This window comes from Misgurnus anguillicaudatus, chromosome 7, assembly GCF_027580225.2.
Source record: "Misgurnus anguillicaudatus chromosome 7, ASM2758022v2, whole genome shotgun sequence".
Classification (NCBI taxonomy): Eukaryota; Metazoa; Chordata; class Actinopteri; order Cypriniformes; family Cobitidae; genus Misgurnus; species Misgurnus anguillicaudatus.
This window is the reverse complement of record NC_073343.2, coordinates 36495143-36522500: the sequence shown is the minus strand read 5'-3', so window position 1 is coordinate 36522500 and position 27358 is coordinate 36495143. Positions and strand designations below refer to the sequence as shown.

Below are 27358 nucleotides of genomic sequence, written 5' to 3'. Positions count from 1 at the left end.
CACTGTTTTAATAAAATACACTGAGTGTCTGTATGGTGTAGAAAGAGTTAAGAAGGCCGGGGGCATCAGAGAGGTTTGTTTAAGGGTCTTTAATTCCAGCTCGCAGTGGGACTTTACAGATGGATGTGGCCCCAGGAACCAGCTTATATGAGAGACAACAAGTGAAACAGAACCACGACCGGGAAATAACCAAAGCACTAAAGATAAAGATATAACATTGCACAAAAAGACATGACTCTATTCTTCCTTTAAGTATTTAAGTATTATATACTATGGCTTCAAATACATAATATATAGCTTTTCTCTGTGTGTATTTCTTTTAAAATGTGTAATAACATTATTATTAATGTTTCTATCCTTTGGCAATGTAAAGATCATTTTATCATGCCAATAAAGCCATCTTGAATAGAGAGAGAGAGAGAGAAATATTAACAGTCAAGTTCAGGTTTGTGTGTGTGTGTGTGTGTGTGTGTGTGTGCGTGCGCGTGCGCGTGCGTGCGTGCGTGTCCGTGTGTGTGTGTTTAGTGCATTTGTGTGCGTGTATGGCACAGCTCCAGAGACCTCTGTGGTTTCACGTTGCACATCTTGTTGTTTTCAGGTTTGGAAAGGTGTCAGATTAGAAACATCAGCGCTCACATTGACTCTTAAGCTTGTGCTGGCTTGAATGAATCTGATTTGCTGATCTCATTTACTTCAAGCTCATAATAACTGAATTTATGAACTACTGATCAAAAATCTTTCCATTTACTACGACATAAATTACAACTATTACTACTCTACATTCTTGAGGAGCGTTTTGATTTGGCAGTAATTTTACAGTAATGTACACATTATTATCAGAGGGGATAAAGCAGTAAGCTGCTTAAAGCTGTACAGTATGGTAATTATCTTTCTGTCTTTACTATGGTAAATCACTGTAAGGCACAGATTTTAGTGCATTAGAGCCAAGAGCAATAAGTGAAGTTCATTATTAAGAAAAAACTTTCTTTCACAGACTAGTTCTTTAGCCCGTTGGCTGTTTATGGGTATAAGATGACATTAGGATGTAAGTCTATAATTAAATCAGGATTCAGAGTCTTTAACATCATGAAATCTCAGTGTTCTCTCTGTATGGTGAGGTCATACACATCTATCTTTAATAATAATCCTGTCTTATATCTTTCACTTACCTTTCAAAGCTTAATTCCAACAGCAGATGCCTCATCAAATGACTTGATTATAAGATACGATTGCGATTAAATTTGAGCCAAAGTGCAGTATAGAAAGCAACAGAACAGATTTTGGAAAAGCTTTGTATCAGGAGTGCAGATATAATGCATTATAATGCTGTTGGCTGTATATGTAGGCAGTTAGTTGCAGAGCTATCACAGCTGAAAGATTGACTGAACCTTAAACCAAATACACAACAGATGGAATGATGGCTTCCAGATGTACAGAGATGTCAGTACGGCTGGTTTAATGTGTGCGTGCATGTGTGTGTGTGTATGTGTGTGCGTCTGCTATCACATAAATGCTGTTGGAGAAAAAACCAGGAGCCCGGCCAAGAAATGAGAGTAAGTGATAAGATCAGGCCTGGCTAATATCCTCACACATCCACTAGTTTATATAGTTTCACTTTAGCCTTGTAGAGGAATTAAACTCTCTAATTTGGTTGTGTATGTGCGTGTGGGTTGGTATACAGTATGTGGTTTACAGGGACATGAATAGTGTTTAATGACATGTTTACTATGCTATAACCATGGTGAAAAGCTAAAAAACATACTAAATGGTGGTTTATCATAGATTAGGTGTTTTGTGATGGTTGGGGTTAGGGACTGGTGTAGGTAAGTAATAAAATATAACAATTTGTACAGTAGAAAATGCATTGCATCTATGGAAATGTCCCCGTAAACCATGTATGTCTGACTGTTTGTGCGTGCGGTTGTGTGTGTGTGATTGTGGAGTGATTGCACTTTGGCAGTGAACTAATGAGAAACACACCGTCTCTCTTCTTCTTTGTTTCCATCAGGAGATGTCCTGGAGCAGCATGCAGTGATTCACAGCTGAGGACGTTTGCACTGACTGCATGATAAAAATACAGCTATATGATATCACACTAAACTCTTGATTTATGATGGTGCAAAGCAGCTCGCTGACAAACTCCATACATGAATATATGGTATAGAGTCCTATTCCAGAATAATGCAGCTTAAAGGATCTCTGACAGAAATGCAATCTAATCTACATAACTACATTATCAGTGGTGTATAAAAACCTTACATAATGAACTGAATTGTTTTTATTATCTTCAAATGAGCTGTTTTTATCTACATACACCGCGGGTCTCTTTACATCATTGCTAGTCAACTGGCAGCCCATGCAGCCCGCCGGTCATCTTTTTCTGATTTAAAATCAGTACAGTATTACTTTAACTTTTCCCACCATTGAAAAGTTATCTTATCAATTAAGAGACAACGCTTCCCCACCAAAGAGATTTTACGGCAATCTATATTTCCCTACTATGCAGTAGGTGGCGCTCTTACCCACCTTGGATCCAAAATGGATCCAAAAGCAGTAAATGTTTTGTGTATGTTTGGATCATTGTTCTGAATCTGATCTTTAACAAAAGTCTTTAACGACAGTTGAATTATCTCAGCTTTTTCTTCATGTGTTATTTTTGAGGAAACCTACACATATTGAAGAGGTGATAAATAAGAACAAATAAAGATAGCATAAAACAGTTTTGTTGTTGTTTAAAAGCAGAGGCTCTATTGTATGTTTATACTGTTTATTTAAAAAAAAAAAAAAAGGTAAAAATAGGGGTAAAATTTGGCCTGCGTCATATTTAATTTTTTTAAAATCTGGCCCTCAAAGAAAAGTAGTTGAAGAGAGCTCCCTTACATGGAAGTCATCATTCCGTGCCGTCATGTTTTTTCTGTAGCCTTTAGCAGACAAACTGCTCTATAGAGCACTTTTTTTGTCACTATGTTGTCTCAGACAATGACGTGTTTGTCCTGTGTTGGCTACCGTAGCTTCTCTATGCATTTCAAAAGGGAGGGGTGAGCTGTGGACCGAGGCATTGGTTGCAATTCATTACTAGATGCTGCTAAAATCTGCACACTGTACCTTTAATATAAAGAAAAACTAAATGAATCAAAGAAAAAATCATAATCTTTGGAAGGCACTGAGATTTAAAATATCACCAGTGTGAAGAATAAATGAGCTGGACTCACTGCAGATATATACTGTGTATGTCAGCTGGTGTCTCGTTGTGTTATTCATGCTTGTTTACTGATTATTATTACACATTTATCTGCAAGAAGTCTTGTAGTAGTTCCACATAAATATAACAGCGGGTGATTTGTAAAGCCCATGTGAGAGGAGAGGTTTGTCGTCCCTCTTTGCTGTTTACCTCATTTCCTCTTTAATGAGGTTTATGAGCATCACTTAACTAACACACACTGACTCACACAATACACACACATAACACAAACACACACACACACACACACACACACACACACACACACACACACACACACACACACACACACACACACAATAATCCCCTGAGAGCTCTGGCTGTGTGTTTTATTAGTGATTTCTACACAATTACAACTGAATCACATCACTGAGAGAAACAGATGTTTAAAACATCACAGAAGTCAATGCATTTACTTACAGTTATTCTGAATGAGAGAGAGAGAGAGAGAGAGAGAGAGAGAGAGAGAGTTTAATCAGCTGTGAAGTGAAGATACTGTAATAGAGTTTTAATGTAATAACATCATCATCAGTTTGCAGAGTTTAATAACAATGCAGGCAAATAAACATAAAATACTTGAACCATTTCAGCACACTAAAGCATTTTGTGTGAGCTTTAGTGTTGTGCAGTGTGTGTTTGTGTGCATGCATGTGTGCGTGTGTAGTGAACTGTTTGACTCTTGTGCAGAACTCTTGAGTCTCGTGGATCTCAGCAGGTGCAGTCCATTAGTGCACACGTCTGAACATGCATTCAAAAACATATTGTTCTCATGTCTTTCTCTCTCTTTCTCTTTCTCTCTCTCTCTCTCTCTCTCTCTCTCTTTCTCTCTGTTTATCTGTGTGTGAGGGGGGTGCTTGTGTGCGTGTGCATGTGCATGTGTGTGTGCCAGACACTGGCTCTCATAAAGTATTGGGAAGAGTGACAGACAGAAAGAAAGCAAGAATAAAAGTCTCTCTCTCTTTATAATCACACGCAGATCTGTTTTCTAGTTGAAAGAGTTTGTTTACATGCAGATATTGACTGAAGATGTTTGACTCACTTATATGTTGCAGTAACACACCGCAGTAATACTGTATGTTTACATCACATCTGTGATTGTTTAGAGTGTAATGACAATAAAGTCACCTGAACCCAGAAGAAAACAGTTTAGTGTATATGTTTAGAGATTTGTACTTAACTATAAAACATCATGCAAACACGAGTCAATGTTGTTTGTGCTTTTACATTTTGCCACATGAGGCTAAAAAAAGTCTTCATCTGGACTAATATACTTTCACTCTCATTACATTTGTATTTAATGCTACAAGTACTAGTTACACTGGGTCATCATGATTACGAGTACTCATTTGTCTGAATATGACACACACATATATGATTTATTTTTGATTGTCCAGAGATTTGAGTTGGTAAGTGTGTCTTATCCTGACCTCTGCTGGACATCACAAATTAAATTCTGCACACTAACACCGACTAATCTTGACAAATAAAGATGCTACTATATCAATAAAGATGTTTTTCACAGTGATACCACAAAAGAATCATTTTTGGTTCCCCAAAGGAACATTACATTTTAAAATCTTATGTTGTTTTTAATCAATAGCTGTATTACAGAACATGCAGCTAAAGGGCTTTATTTCCTTCTGGAACCATGAGGCCAAAAATGTTTCTACAGTCAATGTGAATAAGAGTCTTTATTTTTAAGAATGTACAGTTCTTGCTATTTTGCATTATATTGTATAAAAGTTGTTATGATGTACACAAGCAGCTCAATGCAAATGCATACAATACAACCATCATGCCTGGCAACTGCAGAAAATCTGCTTTATAGTATTCTCATGGCAGATGATTTTACCTGGTGTTTTCTATCCAGCGGTTTACCATGCCTGGTCATTTTCACAATCGAGACTTCATGTGTTGATATTTATCAGCCTGCAGATGAAGATGAGACACCCACAGGCCGTCTAGACACTGAACGGGTGATTTTCCGAGCATTGTTTTAACCGGACTGAAAACAGGAAACGTGTCACAATGACTTCTGCAAATGCATCAAATTCACATTGTTTGAAAGTGTTTCACATTCATGGATTTTAATAAATCACTGAGATACTGCAAGCTTTTGTTTTTCATTGATACTATTAATCACATCATCAACATCAGACAGAGAAACTTCAGGTTCTGTCAGTGATATAAAAATAAGGTCTGTTTCTGGAATAAATGCATTCTTTGAAGTAAATCTCATACACTGAAGTATATAATAATATATATGAAATAAATAGTCAAAGAATCCACTTATTCTCAGTTACAGCTCCATATCACACCAGCACCAGATTTACTGTGATTATCATCTGTGACTGTGTTCCAGTTTTTATTTAGTAAGGACTGGTCATTTGTCTTTTCATACACAACAGATTAATTTGGTTCTTGAGAAGAGACTTGATTCCAGAACCTGAAGAACTACCGAAACATTGAGTCTACCACAATAAATCACACATGAAGACATCTCAGAAACATCTGAAGTTTCCACAAGGTAACCACACGGTCTGTATGAGGATCTTTCTTTCTCATGAGAAGAAGTTAAGGTAACACTTTATAATGAGGGTCCATGACTAACAAGATACCTAAATTAATTCTTAAATATGAAGTAATGCTGAGTTACGGCATAAAAATCATTAACACATTAACTAACAATGAAGAAACATGTCATGTTGTAAACTTAGCATTAGTTCATCACATACAGCAAAAAAATATATATTTTCAAATGTAATTTTAAATATATTTCAAAATATACAAAAAAAAGCTGTGCTGTGTATTTCATGTGCTGAAATATATTTTGTACCAATATCATTTTTGGACATTTTTGTATGTATTTTAAACATAAATATATTTGAAAGCATTTTTATACATGTTGCATTTTAAAAAAAAACTTTGGTAACACTTTACAATAAGGTTCATTAGTTAAGATTAGTTAACTACATTAGTTAACATGAACTAATAATGAACTGCACTTATACAGAATTGTTAATCTTTGTTAATGTTAATTTTAACAATTACTAATACTTTATTAAAATCTTGTTAACGTTAGTTAATGCTCTGTGAACTAACATGAACAAACAATAAACAGCTTTATTTCCATTAACTAATATTAACAAAGATTAATAAAGACTGTAACAAATGTTAACTAATGAACCTTATTGTAAAGTGTTACCAAAACTTGTTACAATCCTGGTTTGTTAAGGTTAAAAATTAATGTTTTCAACTGCAAAAATATGCTTTATTTTACATTTTTATATTTAATACATGCTTTATAAACTTTAATATTTTGTCCAGCAAAAATATATTTTTGCCATATGTGTTGTAAAATTATAAATGTATGTGTTGCTTCTGAAATTCAATTTGAAATATATGTTAATATATTTAGGGTTAAAATGAAATATATTTTCACATTTAATTTCACATTTACTTTCTACAAAATGTATTATATTTAAAACATATTTTAGGCTAGAGAAATGTATTTTTTTTGCTGTATAGGATGTTTAAGTAAAAATAAATGTATGTCTTTGATGATTCATGGATCCTAAAGTGAAACTACGAACATTAGTCACACCTGACCACACACCTGTATGTACTGTTTGACTGCTATAGAGTTATTCTGCGTCTATACTCATCATCACCAGCAGGTGGCGTTACAGACACACAAGTAAATCTTCTCTAGAGAGGATCTGTGATGTGAGGATCAAATGATGATAATGGAATAATTGAACCAGTGTAGCTGCAGGTCACCAGTCTGGTTTCCTCTGGTTAATCTGATCTGGACTGGTTGTTGTGGGAAAGTTTTGGATACTCGTCAACCCGTCAGATTCTGAGACTGTGGAGGGAAAGCAGCTACGACCACAAAACTACTTTAGACTGTTTTAAACTGTAAATAAAATGCTGCATTTTCAAATCAACATATATTTTTTATGTTACTTTAACTTAACAAATGAAGTTAAACAATCTCAACTTTTCTGCCAACTTATGACAGTACTGTAGGTTGAATTGACTTAAAACCGAGTTTTTTTTACAGTGTGATTTTTTTAAGCAGGAATGGATTTCAAAAATATTTTAAAATAAAGTGTTTAAATCATCTAACCACAAATGAATGAATGAATTTAGTGTTATAAACACAAGAAGTTATGGGACAGTCTCAGGATGATCATCATCTCAGTGTCACATTACAGAGAGACTTTACCGTCCTGAAATGAGACGATTGACATTCCTGAAGCAGATGAAGCACAGCTGTGGATCTTACCTGAGGCTTTACTGATCTCGTACACATTCCCTACGACTGTTTACAAGCGTTTGAAACATCAGTTATGGCCGGGCGGTGATTCTGTCTTCAGGCGTTACTGAGAGTTTAACATCAGGACAGGTGTGGTGCTCAGAAACTTTTCTTTGACCTTCAATCTACTCAGGAATTTTCATCAACACATCAAAAAGATGAACAGATTAGACACTTAACATTGACACGTGTGAGGTGAACACGGACACTTCAACATGTCAAACTAACTAACTCACGGCCCGGGGCTGAGTAGACCACTATCATGAGCAGCAGGGATAATACTACATTTGGTTCTTGTGAATAATATCAGTGAGGATGAGTATCACAATCGATGAGTTTATACGCTGTGACCTCTGTGATCCTCTTCTGCTAAACTTCAGTGTCTAAACTTTTACTTTCAATCATTACTGTATAGTTATACAACACAAGATCTCATTGAGAAGAAAACATGTTAAGACGGTGAGAAACGCTCTCTGACTCGTTGTGTTTCAGGTCAACTGTGAGAAAAACAGATGAAAACTTGATTTATCTTTTGTTAGGGTGCATGTGTGTAAGACAAGCTGTTTGTGTTTGTTTGGCATTGACATACTGCTGTGCTAAGGTGATAAACCCTGACAATAAAGGTTTGAGATAACACATCAGCGCAAATGCATTTATTTGAAGATTAAAGTATAATCATTTACTTTAGAAATAGATAAAAAAATCAAGTTTGAAATGCACTTTTGCTCAGTTTAAAATGGCATAATAATACTAACATCAATCAATCTGCAGCATGTATGTCATACACATCATGTAATAAGTGGACTTTCTCTGAATGAAGGATTATCCAACATACTATTGTTTGAAATCTTTATCATGAAAATACTCTTTTACATACTACTTTAGACAACAGTAGGCAGTACAGAGTATACTCTAGTATGCAACACACTAATATTCACACGTTGCCTTCAAATCCTCCTGGAAAGCTCTAACATATCAGATCAATCGTTTTTTTCCATTTGAATGTCATTTGTGATTTTGGGTAAACCGGACATGGTTTCATATTTCAGGTACATGAACTTGATGTATACATGAGAGCTGGAATCAGGGCTTCTGGGAAACATCTTCACTCCGAGCCTTCAGCCCGAGATCTTTAAACTCTTCTGCTGAGATAAGCGGAGGATTTAAGCTATCAGACTCATACATGATCACCCACTTCATGTTGAGCGCTGGCAGCCGCCCGCTTCACCAGACACTCACTGTATGTAACCACCGTGATAAACACTTCAACTCAATTCATAGAAGACACACAATCATCTTTACTCTCACTGATCTCAATTACAACATATTGCTACTTACTTACAAAGCCTTAAACGGTTTAGCTCCTGCTGATTTAACAGATCTTTTATCACACTACACTCCATCATGCTCTTTAAGAGTGCAAAACTCCAGACTTAGTAGTTCCTAGGATACCAAAATTAAACAAATGAGGTGAAGCTTTTTCATAGCTGGCACCTAAACTGTGAACGCCTTCCTGACACTGTTCAGACACTCTGAATATATTTACAAGCACACACATGATGCATCCTGCATTATTCACTCTTTTATAAATTATCTATCATTTTTTATATCTCAGGGCTGTTGTGAAAGTGAAAAGCTTGTCAAGTATGCAACCCATCCCAGTTGTGAGCACACACCTAAAGCAGTGGGCAGCATCCCAGCGCCCGGGGAGCAATTAGGGTAAGATACCTTTCTCAAGGTCATCACAGACACAACCCGCCGGCCATGAGACTCGAACCAGTAACTCTCAGGTTACAATCCTGACTCTCTAAACCACTAGGCTACAACTGCCCTTGTTGAATACTTTTTTCTGATTGGTTGAGAAATGTATGCATTATTTGTTGATAAATGCACAACTGACCTGACCTGTTAAATCAGCAGGAGCTAAAGCGTTTAAATAGTAAGTAAGCAAGTAAGTAAGTAAATAGCAATATGTTGTAATTGAGATCAGTGACAGTAAAGATGATTGTATGTCTTCTATGAATTGAGTTGTAATGTTTATGGGAAGATCATGGTGGTTACAGACAGTGAGTGTCTGGTGAAATGTCTTAAAATAACCACAAGAGCAATGTCTGTGGTAACTAATTTTTGACTCCGGTCCTTTGAATTATTTGAAAATAATGCACATCCGGTGCACAATGACCACCTTGGGTGTGCATTCTTTTTTCAAATAATTTAACGGCCCATAGTCACTTATTACTTAAATGCAAGTAATGCATTTCTTTATCTGCTCTTCTACTTCTACGTCAGGATGCCCATCAGCCCCCAGTGATTACACCAGCACCAGTCCAGATCAAACCTCTAACAGGGACGACGGCCTTCTGTAAGCTGCTTTGTAAACTGTGAAATAAAGTTGAATTGAACTGATTCAAATTCCTTTACTCTCTCTCTCTCACTGAGACACAAATTTAACACTCGACCGCCTGTACACGTTAGACACACGGTTATCATCTCACTGCAGTAATGTCAGACTCACACACTTTGATCTCTGACCTCTTTAGATTCTGTTGATGTGAAGGGTCAAGTTTCCATCTCTGTGTCAGGGGTCACGGGGTCATGCAGCACAGGAGACTGTTAACAGAAGTCTTCAGGCAGATTATTACTGTTGCTCATACTGAATAATTCACTATAAATATAAAGCGTTCGTATGTTTGGTTCATTAATTACTGTTTAGTAAAACAAACTCCCTCAAGGCTAAAGTGACTGCTGCTCACACATGCCATGACGTGAATGCTTCTTTTAAACCTGAAGTCGTTTTTAGTGCGAGCACTTTCTTCAAATAAATCTCCATAATTCAGATTTTCTCACTTTTGGCCAGAACGTTTGGCAGAAATCTGAAAAGACACTGATGTGATGTTGCTGCACATAGTGTGAGAGATGAATGTGTTGTAATGCACAGCTCATTTCCACTACATGATGTGTGCACACTTTCATTTATCAACACTGATTACTGCAGTCTGGCTCATACAGAATAATGACAATATAATGTTCATTCATTAATTCATTCATTCATTCATTTATTTATTTACAGAGTAAAATGTAGGATCACGTTGAGAGAGTTTTGATATATTTTGTGTTGGATGCAGATGTTTCTGAAGATTTAATGAATGAAATCCACTCTCAGCAGATGGATAAAGATTAAAAGAAGCATCATACGGTGAATTCAGCAGAGATCTGTGTCTCTGGATGTTTTTATTTTATTATAGAACAAGAACATTGCATACATATAATGAGGATCACATTGTGCTTATTATTACATTCAAAATAGCTACAAATGGATTAAATCAAAGGAAAAATAAACAATAAACAATAACATGACCGGTAAAAATGTGCAGCACTTTTGGCAAATCAACATTTAGTTTTATGTTAGTAATTTCAACTTGATTTTAAATTATGTCAACGTTTTTAAGCCAAAACTTAAAATAGTAGGTTGAATTGACTTGCAAAACAAAGTTGTTTTAAGTTTATGCTGCATTTTCTTTGGGGATATTTTACAATAAATCAATAAAAGAAAAGGTTTAAAAAAATATATACATTCATTTAGATTTTTATTACTAAGATTTTTAAGAGTCTCCACATAATGCTTTAGTTTTGTTCTGAACAATATGCTGGTAGGTTTGTTATTTGCTCATTTTTTCCTTCTCCATTTTGTCTTTTTCCACACAGTTACTTTTATAATATAAAAACATATCCTTACCAAATAATCGCATTTTGTGACTTTGAATGTCAAGGTTTCCACATCAATCCAGAAAGACTGAGTAAAAATACATTGATAAAATAAATATTTTATGGATTCTACTTCCAATTTGCTGAAAAAACAAGTAACCTCCATGAATCTGGAGACAACTTTTTTCAATGAATAAATTAAATGAAACAATTTATAAGTAACATTTTTAACTTCTTTGGTGAGACAGTAGTTATTTGGTAGACTCCAGACTTCTTTCTGTGTCTGGATGTAAAGTTACACTAAATTCTGAGACTCGTCACTAATAATTACCACTTAAACATTGATGATGAACATTGTGTGAATCTGTATGTGAAGAATGAATCATAAATCTCATTGGGTCTGTTCGATCCTTCTGCTTGAGCGCGCGCCCTCTTCTCCGCGTCTGTGATTGGTTAGAATCAACAGAGAGGGCGTGTCTTTGATGTGTCTCCCTGTGTATCGCATGTTTGGCGTCTCAGTTTGAGTCTCAGAGATTGAGTAATACATTCTAACACGGACATCATCATCATCATCCTCATCATTATCACTCTAACAGCTTTAATTCACTGACAGCTTTTACTGCGTGGATCGTGACGCAAAAGTTTTCTTTTACATTTCATCTACCTGCAAAAGTCTGATAATCAGGGTTTGGGATTTTTTGGATGGTTTTGATCGTTTGTATGTCCATGTGAGAGACACTGGAGAGTTTATATCCGATAAACGCGTCAGAATGTTTCTTTGTGTGTATATTAAGAGTTTGTTGTGGGTTTTGACTTTGTTGGAGTTTTGCGTTCGTGCTATTGAGGCTCATGAATGCGCGCCGTGCTCCCTGCGCTCGTGCCCGCGGCTGAGTCCGCTCGGGTGTGATTCGGGTCGGGTTCTGGCTCGTGACCCGTGCGGGTGTTGCGATCAGTGTTCTCGGCTGGAGCTGGAGTTGTGTGGCGGGGCAGACTGGACTCTGGGTTACTGCGGCTCCGGACTGACCTGCACGGCTTTAAACGGAACCGGACCGGTACTTATACCTGCCGCAGGTGTCTGTAAAGGTAAGTATCAATCTTTCAATAATCTTTAGTGCGTCTAGAATGATCTTCAATCCTCGTGCGTCTGTCAAAATGACTTTTATGTTCCGTTACAATAGCATTCATAATTTAGTTATGTATACTTAAACGAAGACCATGGTTATCCAATGGTACATTTCCAATAATATAATATTGACATTGGTATTCCTGTTGCTCAATCGGTTTCTGGTGGATACCAACTCACTCCCTAGTAACCAAACGGAGGTACCCTAGCCACTGATTAAAAATGCCTATCTATGCATCTGAACATGGTAGACACAGGGGTTGGATTGTTTCACTTGTGGTTTGGAGTATAATCACTGGTGGATGTCCATTTACTCCCTAGCAACCAAAGAGGGGTACCCTAGAAACCGATTTTAAAAGCCTTTATCTTTCCATCAGCATCATAGAGACACAGGGGATCATTTTACATATTGCATGGAGTATAATCACTGGTGGATGCCAATTTACTCCCTAGCAACCAAACAGAGGTGCCCTAGCAACCGATTAAAAAAGCCTATATCTCTGCTTCAGAACATCATAGAGACACGGAGGTTGGATCATTTCACTTGTGGCTTGGAGAAACTGGTGGATGTTGCCACAGCAAGCACGACCACTTCACATTTTCTTTCTATCTTCTTGGTATTCCTGTTGCTCGGAGTGTTATAGCAGCTGAAATGTTGTGGGCTCAATCTCATGGAACAAATTTATACCCTGAATGCACTGTGTGGCACTTTGGATGAAATCATAATACATTTTATTTGTTGGAGCCTTTCAAGGCACCCAAGGACACCGCTTAAAGAACAAAAATGAAAATATTTTATCAATCAAGTTTAAACTAATAAAAAAACATATTAGACCCTAAAATCAAGATGGATATGGTGAAGGATAGAGTATATGTTTATCTAAACAGTTTTTAGTTGTGTTTTGAATTGATGAAGAGAGTCTAGTTGATGGATGTGAGGTGGGGCAGAGAAGCTGAATACTCTGGACTCAATAGTGTTATTAAGTCTGAATGTTGGCGTGTTTGTATGCGATAATGCATCAATGTAAATGACACCGTACATGTGATTCTGTAGTGCAGTTTGTAATAACATAAACCTTCTAGTGAATAAAAGTGTCTGCCAAATACATCATTGTAAATTTAACGCCATAGGATTTTTTTATTAGTGGTAAAACTTAAGGAAGGCAGGTTAGTAAAGTCAGGCTCTGTTACATTTCAGTTGACCTTTCATTGCCCAGTGGTTTGGTTTGTAATGGGAAATGTAATGATCCTGAAGCTCAAATAACTGAATACATTGATTCACTTCATTTAGTAAAGCCACTGAATTCTGCTGATTGTTGTAGCAGTGATTTGATCTCTGATATGATCGTTTAGGTTTATTTTTAAAGTGATCTGCTTTATGTACTCAAAGTGCTCTGGACTGAGGTGAAGAAAAACCCAGAGCTCAGTTTGACCTGCTCTTCATCTTCATTCTGTGAGGTCTCTGCTAATTCATCTCAAGGGACTGAGTCTTTGATTGAGTTTCTTTATTTCTGTGAGCACTGATGAGATCTGAATGAATGGAGTTTGTTTCTGAGCAGGTCACAGGGTTTCACTGTGTTGCAGGGTTGAGAGGTCAGTGGAAGGTCTGGTTTAAATAATGATTTGATCTTCTCAGAAGTGGATTATAAGGATCTCTCTTTAGCATATCATACATTATTCATGATTTTAATGGCGGAGTCTTTAATGAGGCTTTTTATATTCAGACATGACTGAAGAAGACATCCAGCAGACCTCAGATATAAATCATGTTTAAAGAGGACATTTCTCCAGACTTTTTTAAGATTTCAAATAAATCTTCGGTGCCCTCAGAGTACATATGTGAAGTTCTAGCTTAAAATATCATTATTTATTATAACATTTTATAAATGGACACTTTGTAGGTGTGAGCAAAAATGTGCCATTTTAGGTGTGTCCTTTTAAATGCAAATGAGCTGATCTCTGTGATAAATGGCAGTGCTGTGGTTGGATAGTGCAGATTATAATAAAATCCCCTTCTGACGTCACAAGGGGAGCCAAATTTCAATGAGCTACTTTTTCACATGCTTGCAGAGAATTGTTTACCAAAACTAAGTTACTGAGTTGATCTTTTCCCATTTTCTAGTTTGTTAGAAGCACTGGGGACCCATTTATAGCAATTAAACATGGAAAAAGTCAGATTTTCATGATATTTCCCCTTAAATATTACAGTATGTCTTTGCTTTCGTGTAGAGTTTTTGTGTATTTAGTATAGGAATATGTTTTTTGTTTTTTTCATTTATTTGATCTACATGTGCTAAAGTTCACATACTTTTATAGTTTGTTGTGGTTTGCTGATTAAAAGTCTAAAGGGTTTTTCTTTAGTAATGCTATCAGCTCATTTGATGCCAAGGTTGTCTCCCTGATGTTTAGTCTTTAAAACAGATTAAATATTAAGACTCTTATCAGAGAACCTCAGGGAAACAAGAACACACATTGATTTGACTCTAGAGACTGCAGGACTATAAAAGCTCAAGTACATCTATAGTTTGATATGTGGATTAATCTGATGCTCTATAGCACAAAGTCTTGTCTCTATCTAATACAAACAGATGCAAACAGAACTGAACTCAGATCCGCAGACTAAAACAGCTCTGCTTTGTGGACACCGCTCAAAAAACCAGTTGGGGTCGTCGTGTGAAAATATCCTCGCAGGAAGTTTTCATATGGAAAGCCACTGGCGGTGTTGAGGTGACAGGAAACAATAGAGAAAGTTTTGGCAAAGTGAAAAGTTGGTGGTTTCTAAAGTCTGTCATGGCCCAGTCTGTGCGAGACGAAATGTGACGTTTCTGTGCCAAATGCATCAATATTCGCCTTCAGGATTGGTTTCTGTCTAAGAATGTGGTCACTATAAAACGGCGAGTTGTGTTTTACCCTGCAGTTCTGTAAATCCAGAGAAATAAAGGCTCCAGTTATGTCACACATGTGTCTCTAGTGTTTCACTGTATACTCCAGTCTGCCAAAATCCATCAAGTGCACGATCAGAAGTCTGAGATCTCAATGCTCCACTTACATCAGATTCTTCCAAGAGAAAATGATTTGTGTTCCACTTTGCCCATTCATTCTCTTACAGTTGTGATAGTAAGAACTCGGTCATCGTGAGTCTTTATTGTTAGAGAAGCCTCTGAACATACCGAGTCTTCTGTGTCCAGCTGTAAAGAGTAAAGAGAAAGCTCTAGTTTCTCTCCCGGAGCTTCTCACGTCTGCTTTCTGTGTGTCCGTCTCATCAATCTCTCCACCGGCCGCATGTGTGTTGAATAAGTCTTGAATATCCACGTCTGCTGCAGAACCCCCTCTGGTTCCTATAGGTTCTTTTAAGACCCCCCAGCCTGCTGCATGTGAATAAACAAAACCTAACCGGGTTCCACATCTTCCACCGTCTCCCGTCAAGCTCTCAGGGGATTTGGCTCGTAAACCCTTACTAAAAGAAAACTGGAGTGCTCTTTCAGGAGTTTTCTTTAGTTATGTTAAAGTATCAACTTTGTCTCAAATGCTTCTATGAAAATTGAAAGAACTTGTTGTGAGAAAAGTTTGAGTTGATTTTGAGATCTTCACATTTTGAAGGGTTTTGTTGAGATATAATCTGAAACTCGAGAGAAATCTTTGTCTCATCAGACACATCCTGAGCCTCAGTTTGCTCTCTATTTAATCTCATCTCTGTCACGACATTGTTTGAGTAGCAAGAGAGTAAAACAACCCGGTCTCTGCTTTAGCCTCGTTCTGTGGAACGAAAGCAAACAAATCATGCTGACAGCTGAGACAAAGCCAAAACAAGCCTGACAAATGAGTCTGAGTTACCATAGCGACGCTCTCTTCTTCACAGTGGTACCTGATGGTACAGATGCAGATTTGGAAGATGTTGGCTGTTCTCTGGTGAGCGGCTGTGATCGTGTCAACGATAAATGTGTGTGTGAATCCAAACACTCGTGTATCAGGACGTTCAGCTATCCAAACAGAGACGCATGTGTCCACGCTGGCCGAACAGGTGAGACACGGTTCAATCACAGTTTTCAAATCTGTTAAAAGTCACATAAAAGACAAAATCTTGTCACATTGTTTAAAGTGATTTAAATCTTACATTTATCTAAATCCATGTCAATGTTTGAACCTCTATCTCGCTCTCTTTCTCTTGTTCTATCATTTAGGGTCTCATCGTCATGATCACGAACACGAGGAGAAGTTTGTAGGTCCTGTAAATGGGGCGTGCATGTTTTCAGGCTGTAACCTGACGTCTCAAGGCTGTGTTTGTTCATCGCAGAGCTGCTATGATCACTTCACGTACAACAACCGCAGTCAGTGTCAACAAGCAGCAGGTATGTGTGTGCGGTGCAGGAGTGTGCTCATAAGGAAGGTATGGTGCCCCTGAGGTACAGGAGCTTGCCCATAAGGGGCATATTGTGCCTGTGAGGTACAAGAGTGTACCAATAAGGGTGATATTGTGCCCGTGAGGTACAGAAGCTTGCCATAAGGGGGTAGCATGGCCGTGAGGTACAGATGCTTGTCCATAAGATGAAGCATGATTGTGAGGTACAGGAGTTTGCCCAAAAAGGGGTAGTGTGCTCGTGAGGTACAGATGCTTGTCCATAAGGGGGTAGCGTGCCCCCTTGCCCATAAGGGGGTTATTGTGCCCATGAGGTACAGGAGCTTGCCCATAAGGGGTAGCGTGCCCATGAGGTACAGGAGCTAGCCCATTAGGGGTTATTGTGCCCGCAAGGTACAGAAGCTTGCCCATAAGATGAAGCATGATTGTGAGGTACAGGAGTTTGCCCAAAAAGGGGTAGTGTGCCCGTGAGGTACAGGACCTTGCCCATAAGGGGTAGTGTGCTCGTGAGGTACAGATGCTTGTCCATAAGGGGGTAGCGTGCCCCCTTGCCCATAAGGGGGTTATTGTGCCCATGAGGTACAGGAGCTTGCCTGTGAGGTGCAGGAGTCAGCTATGAAAATTCATCATATTTAATACATTTTAAAGATTAAATGACAGATTCAGTTTCAGCTGTAAATATGATTGGATGATTAATTTCTAGTTTTGTGTTTGAAACTTACAGTTTTAGTTTATAATTTCCATCCGAGTGTAGACTGTGTGTCACACAACATCATCTTTAACAGATATAAAACCTTTTTGATTAGAACTTTTTGTTTCACACAGCTTTACAGACACGGCGTCTCGTGCTAAAGAAAAACTTCAATGACATTTACTATTTGTTGAGATTAGTGGCTTTCACAGCGTCTCTTGTTTAGATCATTAGTTTTATGCCTTGAACACAGAATTATTCTCATGTGTTGGTTTATTATGATGAGAGTCAGTGATGTGTTTGACATTGATCTATTATACAGTACAGTCGGGTATATTTATAATTCGACAGGCCAATGCATTGTATGGTAATTGGGATCAAATAGGAATGTTAGACTTTTGCTTGACTCTAAAGGCGTCCTGTTACTGTGTGTAGTCTTGATTTAGTTTTTGATGTGTATACTACTAGAATAAGTTTTTAACTTACAGTTTATTGCAACACTTTTCCCACCCAGTCTGTCTGAAGCGTTCTATATTAGCTTCTGTGTATTTAAGCCTCTCTCCTCCCAAAACGCTCTGATTGGTCTGATTGATCATTCTCTTGTGATTGGTCAATATATGGAATATACAGAAGAAATGCATTGTAGTCCCAATAAAGCATGTAACTTTTGCAGATCTTTGTTTTTTATGCTCAAACAGCAACATTACACACTAACTGAAGTTGAATAAGGAGAGGAGCGCTCGATAAAAAGCTTGTTTGAGAGATCTACAGCTAAATGTTGTTTGAGTTCACTGTAAAAACCTCTATGGAGTTATTATTTCATACTGGATGTGTCAAACACACCATCAGTTCAGAAATGAGCACTGTAATACAGTAAACAACATTCTGAGCAGTGTTTAGATCTGTGTGTGTGTGTGTGTGTGTGTGTGTGTGTGTGTGTGTGTGTGTGTGTGTGTGTGTGTGTGTGTGTGTGTGTGTGTGTGTGTGTGGATTACTCAAGCACACATCTGTACATCATTAGATTGTTTGCAGGAGTGTCGACCGAGGGTATGAATGTCTGTTTGTTATCAACGTTCGCTTCAGTAACAGTAACTTATATAATAAACTTGTCCCTGTAAACCAGGTTTCCACCACAGAGACGGCCCACGTGGGCAGGTATCTGTTTTAAGTGATGTTGATGGAGATAATAAAGAGAATGGGTAGTTTTTATACACACACCACATTAATGCTTTTGAGACTCTTGTGATGTTTAAGACTGAAAGATTTATTTTGTCATTGTAATGTTTGTCTTCAGAAATGTATGAATCTGGTGTTTTTAAAGCCCTGAAGATGTCTTACTGAAGCGATTTGTTTGTGTCTGATGAGCAGATGTGTCTGCTGTAGTGTTGATGTGGTGGTCTGAAGGTCTTCTGATCTTTTGCTCAGCTGTCTTCTACTGATGATCTCATATATGCCCACCGGGTGCTGGTTAACAGCTAGTGCTGTTGCTGGTTTAGAGTTGGTTCCACTGGCGAACCTATTAAGAACCGGTTTGCTTTTGTATGGGCTTGAGAACCACCACAGAACCAAGTCTTACGTTACTGTATACATCTCATCTTTCCCAGCAACATTAGTGCAGCAGCACCGAACACAAACACACCATTAACAATGTCAGATGTTGCATCATTATTAATGGTCACAGCTTTCCATACCTACATTGGCATCCAAATATCAAAGTTCAAGTTTATTACAGTTTTTCTGCAACATGAAAATTTGTAAGCATCACACACCATCATACTAAAAACAATCCATAAACAATACACACAACAATCTATGGCGAATCCAACGTGTACATGCAGCTCGGCGTAATATATATATATATATATATATATACATAGGTTGCAATCGAGAATAACAGGACGGGAATAACATATTTTACCATTTAACAACCCTAACAGTTACAAAAAAACATGGTTACTGCAAAATTTCAAAAACAATTGTTAAACCATGGTTACTGTAGTAAAACACTTTGGCCATGTACCATACATTAGTTTTCTTTTATTGCAGTAATAAATGCTGGTGAACTTAAAAAGGATCAATTATTGAATTGACAGCTTTAAGATTCTTCTACAACAGTTCATCTGATATGGTTTAGCTCTCTGTACTGTGATGTTTATTTTTTTACTTTCATTATAAAACTGATAATGAGTCAAAAGTGCAGTACTAGATGATTAAAACTCCTCTGCTTATTGTTTCTCCTAAGAAAATGAATGTAAAAGCAGAGAGCTTTACCCAAAAAGAGCCACAGAGGGGCAGCTGTACTGAGACGCCTTTGTTTAGATCTGACAAGCTTCCAAAGTCAGTTTGTGAACAGAGTGCACATTGTAGACTGTTTCCATGAGTAAAACCCTGCTTGTCAACACGAGAGGCTGTGAATGAAGACTGCCGCCCTTGTGTCCTTCACAAACAGAAAAACACCTTCACAAAGAGCCGCTTCACTTTCATGAAAGACCGACCGAGATCTTAGATAGACGCATTGTTGACAAAGAGTCTTTCTGGGCTTACAAAACCAATTTCCGCGGCCCGCGTCTCGCTGCCCTCGAGGGTTCGCCCTCGTGTGTGCGGTCCAGACGAGGTTTTGCCGTTGCTAGGCGCTCGATAACGTTACGCCATTCTGCCGTGAGACATTTAAGCCATTAAAACGTCTGAATTGATGGAGTCTTTCTGCTTTAGTTTGCTCAGTACCAGACGACAGACGACATTGTGCCGTTGAGTTCGCTCTCATTGTGAATGTGATGCACCAGACTGAAGCTCTTGGATTGTCAAATACATTCACACTGGCATACGACCATCTGGAGATTTAAATGACAAGGAGAAGGTTTTGAAATGATTGCATTGATCATACAAACATACACTGACACACAGTATAACATGAATATAAACAATATCAAATCAATGTGTAGATGATTTAATCATGAAGATGACGAGGAACGTTTGAGTTTATATATTTAGATCTTATATTTAGAGTAAGTATACTTTCAGTTGCAGACTTTAATATGTAAGATTTGTAAGAGATCTCATCTGATACTGGAGAGAAGACACATGAGATTACCAGGATCTTTTTCTCATAAAACATATTTGACAGTTTAGAAAGTCTCTCTTATAAATGTTTGTACTATCTACAAAAAGATGATGGAAATACTATAGTACCATATGACCAAAATCTTATATCACCATATAGGATTCATTTTATATAATGATAACGATATGTATCATAATAGAGTTTTTTTATGTAATTAAAATCTTTAATGCCGCAGAATTTTCATAATTCTCACAAAAAAAACTTGCAAGCATAAAAAAGAAAAACTCCCTGAAGATAAGCAGTCAGTGATGAAATAAGGATAATTAATAATTATGTATATTATATATCTTATTAAAGTGATTTAGTTTTTCTCTCACTGCTGTTTGATTAACACGAGTGACAGACAAGAGAAAAATGAGGTAACTTCCCCTTTAAGACCAAAGCCCGATCTAATCAACTGTTACACATGCGTTTCCTTTTTCAGCTGTTTACTTTCTCTTAAAGTCTCAATGAAATTGAAATAAAAAATGGTCATTTGTTTTAGAATATTGTGGTATTTTTACAAATGTGCCCTCATTATCTTTAATCAAAACCACAAACTCCTCCCCTCCTCAAAACACAAATCTCTTTACTTCCGGTCATGTGGTATGGCAGGTGGGCGGGGTCCGAGAAATCATCGCAGCGATTAACAAATAGCAACATGACCCAATTTTAAACGATCTAATCAGATCTTGATGGATGAATTCAAGTTCAGCAGTAGCTTTAATTCATTTCAGAAGCCGTTTTACCACGGGGAAAATAAGACAATCGCTACTTTAGTTTCATGGCGGCTTTAAAACTAAAATAGTCGTGTTTATGGGGATACTTTCAAAGACATGAATTTTGACGCATATGTGTATTTAGGCCAATAAAGCGCCAAAAATGCTCCTCTCACACAGATACAGTGTGTGCATATAGCTCTATTGTTTGTGTTTCAATAGCTTAAAAACAACTGCTGTGCTTAAATACGTGTATAAATGGTACGTTTTTGTGACCACGTGCACAGCAACGTGACGTGGGCGCGTAACCTCTCTACCGTTTATCATACCTACCGGTTTATCGCCCACCCCTATTACCATAACAACACAGAACAACTTTACACTTATAATGGTATTTACATGGTACTGCAATGAGGTGTTGCTATGGTAATTGTTAAACTTGAATGAGCAGTATTAGTGTAGTACTGTGTTTAAGAGCTGGATAATCTGCTGCTTTCTGAATGTATTCAATATCATTTAACTGCAGTACAGAACTGAATTCAGAAAAGTGTTTCGACCGTTAACGTTTCCTCTATGACAATATTCAGTGAGGAAGTTGATCAATGTTGGCTTTGTGCGGAGTCAGACTAAAGCAAACAGTACAGTACAGATACTTCACTCTACCGCCGTATTTATACAGTAACTCTGCCGGCTCGGTTCTACTCGTCACGTTTCCAGCGTTCACGTCGCTCACACAACCCCTCTATTCAGTCAGCAGCACACCTCAGGTTCTGTTACTTCATGAGGACCGCTCACATCATCTCTACACTCACTCTCTCATCTTCTTTCAGTTAGTTTGGGTTAGGAAGGAGATTTGAGACATGTGATTGGCTGAATGTTCAGTTGGTCATCAGGTTAACGGGTTGAAGAGAGTTAAACTTACTTCTACTGTAGATGTCACTCATGTTATGAAACTCAATGACGCCCTTTATTTCATTTAGTTTGTCACTTCTTCAGTAGATTCTGGTTGGAGGTTTTTTGCTTTTCATGTTTTTTTGTGGTTGGCTTTTCTTCCTTGAATACTTAAAATTCTGTCTTCATTGATCAGTTTTGACACATGTGAGACTGTCAGAGGTAAACCTGCTGTGACTCCTGGATGATGTGGATGTAAATGTGAAATACTTAGACGTTTGTTTTTATGTTTTCATCTAAGGTAGCTTGGAAGTTTAAATGACATTAGGGGCCAGATTTACTTAACGGGGAAAATTAGTGCAAGAGTTCAATTCCAAAAAAGCGCAGATGGGAGTGCTAATATCTGCAGGTTATTTACTAAAAACAAGCAAATTAAATACCACAGGCGCAACAGCTCATTTTCATAATGATCAACGCAAATTAGTTTAGGGTCGCAAATAAGCAGAGCTGATGAGGTGCTGGTGATCTACTAACACCTGATGCGCTTGAGTTCAGCACCACAGACATCTCAGCTGAACATGCGGGGTGTGAAATCTCTGCTATTGTATACTGGACAAAAGATGAAGGTTTAGTGCAAATAGCAGTAATATCACACATGCAAACATTAGGAAATCATGTTCCGTGACTCATTTAAATAATCTCCTCCCATAAATTTTGCATCTGAAAGGGAAACTCCTAGATATGCTTATGCAGTAAGGCCAGTCGCAAAAATAACTAGACCACACATTTTCAGTGCTAATGATCCACAGCGTGTCTTTAGTCAATCCTGACAGACTTTATTTCATGCCAAAATGATGGTTTGCGCTGGTGGTAGCTGTTGGGAAGTCTGGCCCTAATTGTCTCTCTAAGTTAGAGGTCACTATCCAACTTTAAGTGCCATTCATTCCAGATGCTTATTTCCAGGTTTGAGGTGGGAAATATCCTAAATCCGAAAATTTCGCACTATGCTGTGTTCCCGAAAAATTCTGATTTAGGATACTTCCCACCTCAACTCGGTAATGGCGCTCTTTTAATGTCACTTAAAATGTTTTGATGTTATTAAATACATGTAATGTAACTTAATCTAGACATTATTTACTGTTTTGAGGTGGGAAATATCCTAAACCCAAGTTGTCTAGAAGGCAGCATTAGTATGTAAAGTGTTGATGAGGTGTATGAGTGATGTTCTTTGTATGTTTGTGTCTCAGAGAAATTGAAGTGTGCTGATATCAGCTGTCCACCTCTGTCCACCCCTGAGTGCCCGTCTGATTCAGTACTGACACACATCTACACTCCACCTGATGAATGCTGTCCTACGTTACCTGCTCAATGTACGTGTGCCCCATGCCCGTCTCCACCCGACTGCAGCGGCGCTCACAGAGTCGTACAGCTCACACAGCCCAACGGAGCTCCCGGAAACTGTTGTCATACCTACACCTGTCAAAAAGGTAAAGACTCACTGCTGGTCTTATTAAATCACTCTCCATCACCCGTTCACCTCCAAAGCTGTCAGTTTTAATGACTTTTCTCATTGTTTGTAAGCTCAGTAGTTTAAACAGTGAATGTTTAGTATGTTAAACATGTCTCGACCAGACGTGACCACATGAGCCTCATATTGCAGGTGTGAGACACAGAACAGACAGGAAGTGATGAGGTGTAAAAAAGGGGTGGAGTCAGTAGGATCAGGCCTTTCGGTTGACCTCAAATATTCCCCGTTTTACCAACAATCCAAATTCCTTTGTTTTTGCTTCTTATCCTGGTGGAAAATGTGTTCTGTCTCCTGGAAGTAATGGACTTAAGGCGAAGCTCTGATGAGTTTATGAAGCGTTCAGATGAACAGAAGCAAAGAATGATGGGATGGTTCAACAGGTCAACGCTCTGTGTCTGTGTGCGTGTGAGAGAGAAAAAATAAGTGACTGTAGTTTTGCTCTTCACCCTATTGAACTTTATAGGCATCATAAGTGTAGTTCACCAATAAGTGTTGATAAACATTATGTTGAGCAGTGTGCAAATATCTGACTGTTAGTCTTGTGCACTTCACTAACAGTGCGGTTGACTATGAAGATAGTATATATAAGATAGTTTATTTACTAAAATGTATACTTTATAAGAAAGCAGCTTTTCACGAATATAGAAACAACAGAACCACAAAAACAAATTATTATTAATAAAATTAACTTTATTAATGTGTTGGAGTGGCTTTGCTCATATTTGGTTTGGAGAATTTTTTTTGTTTGTCTTGGCAATTTTTAGTCCCCTTCTCTGTGTCTCCGGTTTGGGGTACCCCAGGGCTCCATTTTGGGGCCTATTTAGTTTTATATATATATATACCTTTATTTTGGATTTATTCTTAGGAAGTATAATATTGTATTCCACTGTTTTGCAAATGACACACAATTATACCTGACATTAAAAACATAAATGTGATAGCGCCTCTTTTGTGTTGTCTTGAGGAAATTAAAGCCTGGATGACTATTAATTTCCTGAAATTTAATGAGAATAAGATGGAAGTTATATTGTTTAACCAAGGGGGTGCTTGTGGGGATCTCGACCGGGATTTGGGTGTTTTAAAATCACTTGTGAAGCCCGTACAAAAAACATGGTTGTTTTAATTGATATTTTTCAAATGGGCAAATATATTAATCAGTCATTAAAAATATTTTTTTTCCAGTTAAAGCAACTTTCCAAGGTTAAACCTTTTCTGTCTCTTCAAGATTTTGAAAGGATTATACACATTTTATTCGCGTCTCATCTTGACTACTGCAGTGGGTTGTATGTAGGCATTAGTCAGGGTTCCCTCACCAGAATGCTGCTGCTCGTTTGCTAACAGGCACTCAAAAGTAAGAACATATCATTCACGTCTTGGGCTCTCTTCATTGACTTCCTGTTAGATTTAGAATTGATTTTAAGATTCTCTTTTTTGTTTTTGTTATGGTATTGTGATCTGTGGGATATAACATTTCTCTCCTGAAAGATTTTTTGAGGTTTAATGTGTCAGAAGCAGCTATTGTTCATCTTCAGGTTAGCTCAGAGACGGTGGTTGTTTTTCGTTGTTACCGTTGGTCGATACGCTGTGACCGTCTGTCATCAGCAGAGACTACACTTGAACCGCTGCTTTTCGTTAAACTCACGCGTTTGTGTTTGTGTACGAGTAATAGACGCCTTTAGATGCCATGTCTGAGAATTCCAGCTGAAGTTGGCAGTGATGTTCGGACACAACGCCCCAGGCTTTATAAAACTGCTGAGCTCATAATATTCATCATGGTTGATAGGGGAAAAGTGTGTTCTCAGTGCTCTTATATATTTAATGAGGAGTTAAATCTCTTACCATTATAATTCATAGCAAATAATTGATCAATCAATGAGAATAATAAAAGGTTATAATGAAGAAAGTCTTTGATTTGGCTTAACATTGATACCCCTTTCTCTCTTTCTCTCACTCTTAGTTTCCTCCAGGTGTGTTTATAATGGTCAGGAGTATTCAGAAGGTGATGTGTATCGTACGGACCCGTGTTGGGTGTGTCAGTGTCGAGGTGGGATATCGTTCTGCTCTAAAGCTGAATGTGCTGAACTGGACTGTGAGAACTTTTATGTTCCTGAGGGTGAATGTTGCCCCGTCTGTACAGGTCAGAAACTTTCTTACATTTATAAACCTCAGCTTCTGTTTTGATCAATCAATCATTAGTGTCAGGTGATCAGATATACATACAAGTAAGGGATAATATAGAGGTAGCAGGTTATTGCAGAAATAAGCCCCGACAGTGTGAACAGGTCTTTTATAGCATTGAAGGGGTTTATTTCACAATAACAACCAACTGACTGCCGCATAAGTAAGGTAAGTAAGTTGATTTGAAATATTTTATTACATTCATTTTATTTTTAATGATTGGAGACCTTCTGTGAGGAAAACCTGTTTACTTTCGGTTTTAACTCTTTCCCCACCATTGATGAGTTATCTCGTCAATTAAGATAAAATGCTTCCCTGCCAATGACAGTTTTAACAGTAATCTATAATTCTGCTGCAAAATTATCACAGCTTTTTGCCCAAAATTTGGTCTTTTTGAAGAAACCTTCCCATATTTAAGAGGTAATAAAAAGAGGTAACATTTGTTTGTTTGAAAGCACAGGGTCTGTTCTTTCATTTGATATATTGTATGTTTATATATTTATAAAAGACAATTTTTTAAGGTATTTTGTGAAACTTTTGTTCAAAATCACAAGAAAATACTGGCAGGGAAAGGGTTAAGATAAGACAAGATGTTCAAATGTCATGAACACACTATTTGGTTTAATCATTTGTAAATATAATGTCATATATGTTATTAAAAGACATATTTATATTTCATTTTGTGTATATTATTAAATGTACCTGTCAGAATCATTTGGAGCATCCGGGTTACTGTGTGTTATTAGTTTTGAACGGTAGTTATCTAAAAAAAACGAACCTTGGAATCTCACAACTGGCCAATCAGAGTCAAGCAGTTTAGAGAGCCGCGTAATGAGTAAGGAATAATTGATGACGGGCCGTTGAATTATGTGAAAATAATGCACACCCAAGGTGGTAATGCAGCACGACGTGAAGCGGATGTGCATTATTTTGAAAAAATTCAAGGGACCGGAGTCAATTATTCTTTTTATACCACGATTATTACAGACATCACAGGTCAGGTGTGCGCTTTACAGAAAAATAATCAAGAGCACTGCAACATTTCTCGACCAATCAGAATAAAGCATTCAACAGACCCGTGGTACAAGATAAAGTATAAAGAGTGTTTGACATGTTGTCCATTGTCCACAGGTCAGTGATAAGAGTTCATGATTGAAACCTATAACCTTTCACTTACCAACCCAGATCATTAACCACTAATCCAATATTACCTTCAATATAAAAGCTGTCTATTTTAAAGATATGCTATAGTAATGATGTCTGATGAACATCTGTGTGTTTACCTGAACTCATACTGTAGAGCAGGTGATGCTTCATCTCACACTGACTGTGTTGAGTTAAATCAAATAAAACAATGTGTATTTGTCCAGCTGATGATAACTCAAGACAGAAATACAGCTGAGTAAAACTTCAACAAACACAGAGTTCCTGACAAGCGTCCAGGTCTGCAGCAGAACATGATGATCGCTGTGGATGTCAATGACATTCATTGTTTTTGTGCTTTGGG

The 27358-nt window shown here is 37.6% G+C and overlaps 1 protein-coding gene across 3 annotated transcripts in view; it reads left to right on the top strand.

Annotated features, from left to right (window-relative positions):
* The first annotated feature begins 11741 nt into the window (after nucleotides 1–11741).
* The window catches only part of LOC129418352 (cysteine-rich motor neuron 1 protein), a 28340-nt gene continuing 12723 nt past the window's right edge, over nucleotides 11742–27358 (top strand). Inside the window, exons 1-5 of one of the 3 annotated variants that reach the window (XM_073869847.1) lie at nucleotides 11743–12347; nucleotides 16247–16408; nucleotides 16569–16736; nucleotides 23393–23632; nucleotides 25631–25810. In XM_073869847.1, coding sequence (XP_073725948.1) covers nucleotides 12035–12347; nucleotides 16247–16408; nucleotides 16569–16736; nucleotides 23393–23632; nucleotides 25631–25810 — 1063 coding nt within the window. In that variant the 5' untranslated portion in view covers nucleotides 11743–12034. Of the gene's footprint in view, nucleotides 12348–16246; nucleotides 16409–16568; nucleotides 16737–23392; nucleotides 23633–25630; nucleotides 25811–27358 lie in introns of all 3 variants that reach the window. The other 2 variants (XM_073869849.1, XM_073869848.1) reach the window with 2 other exon arrangements.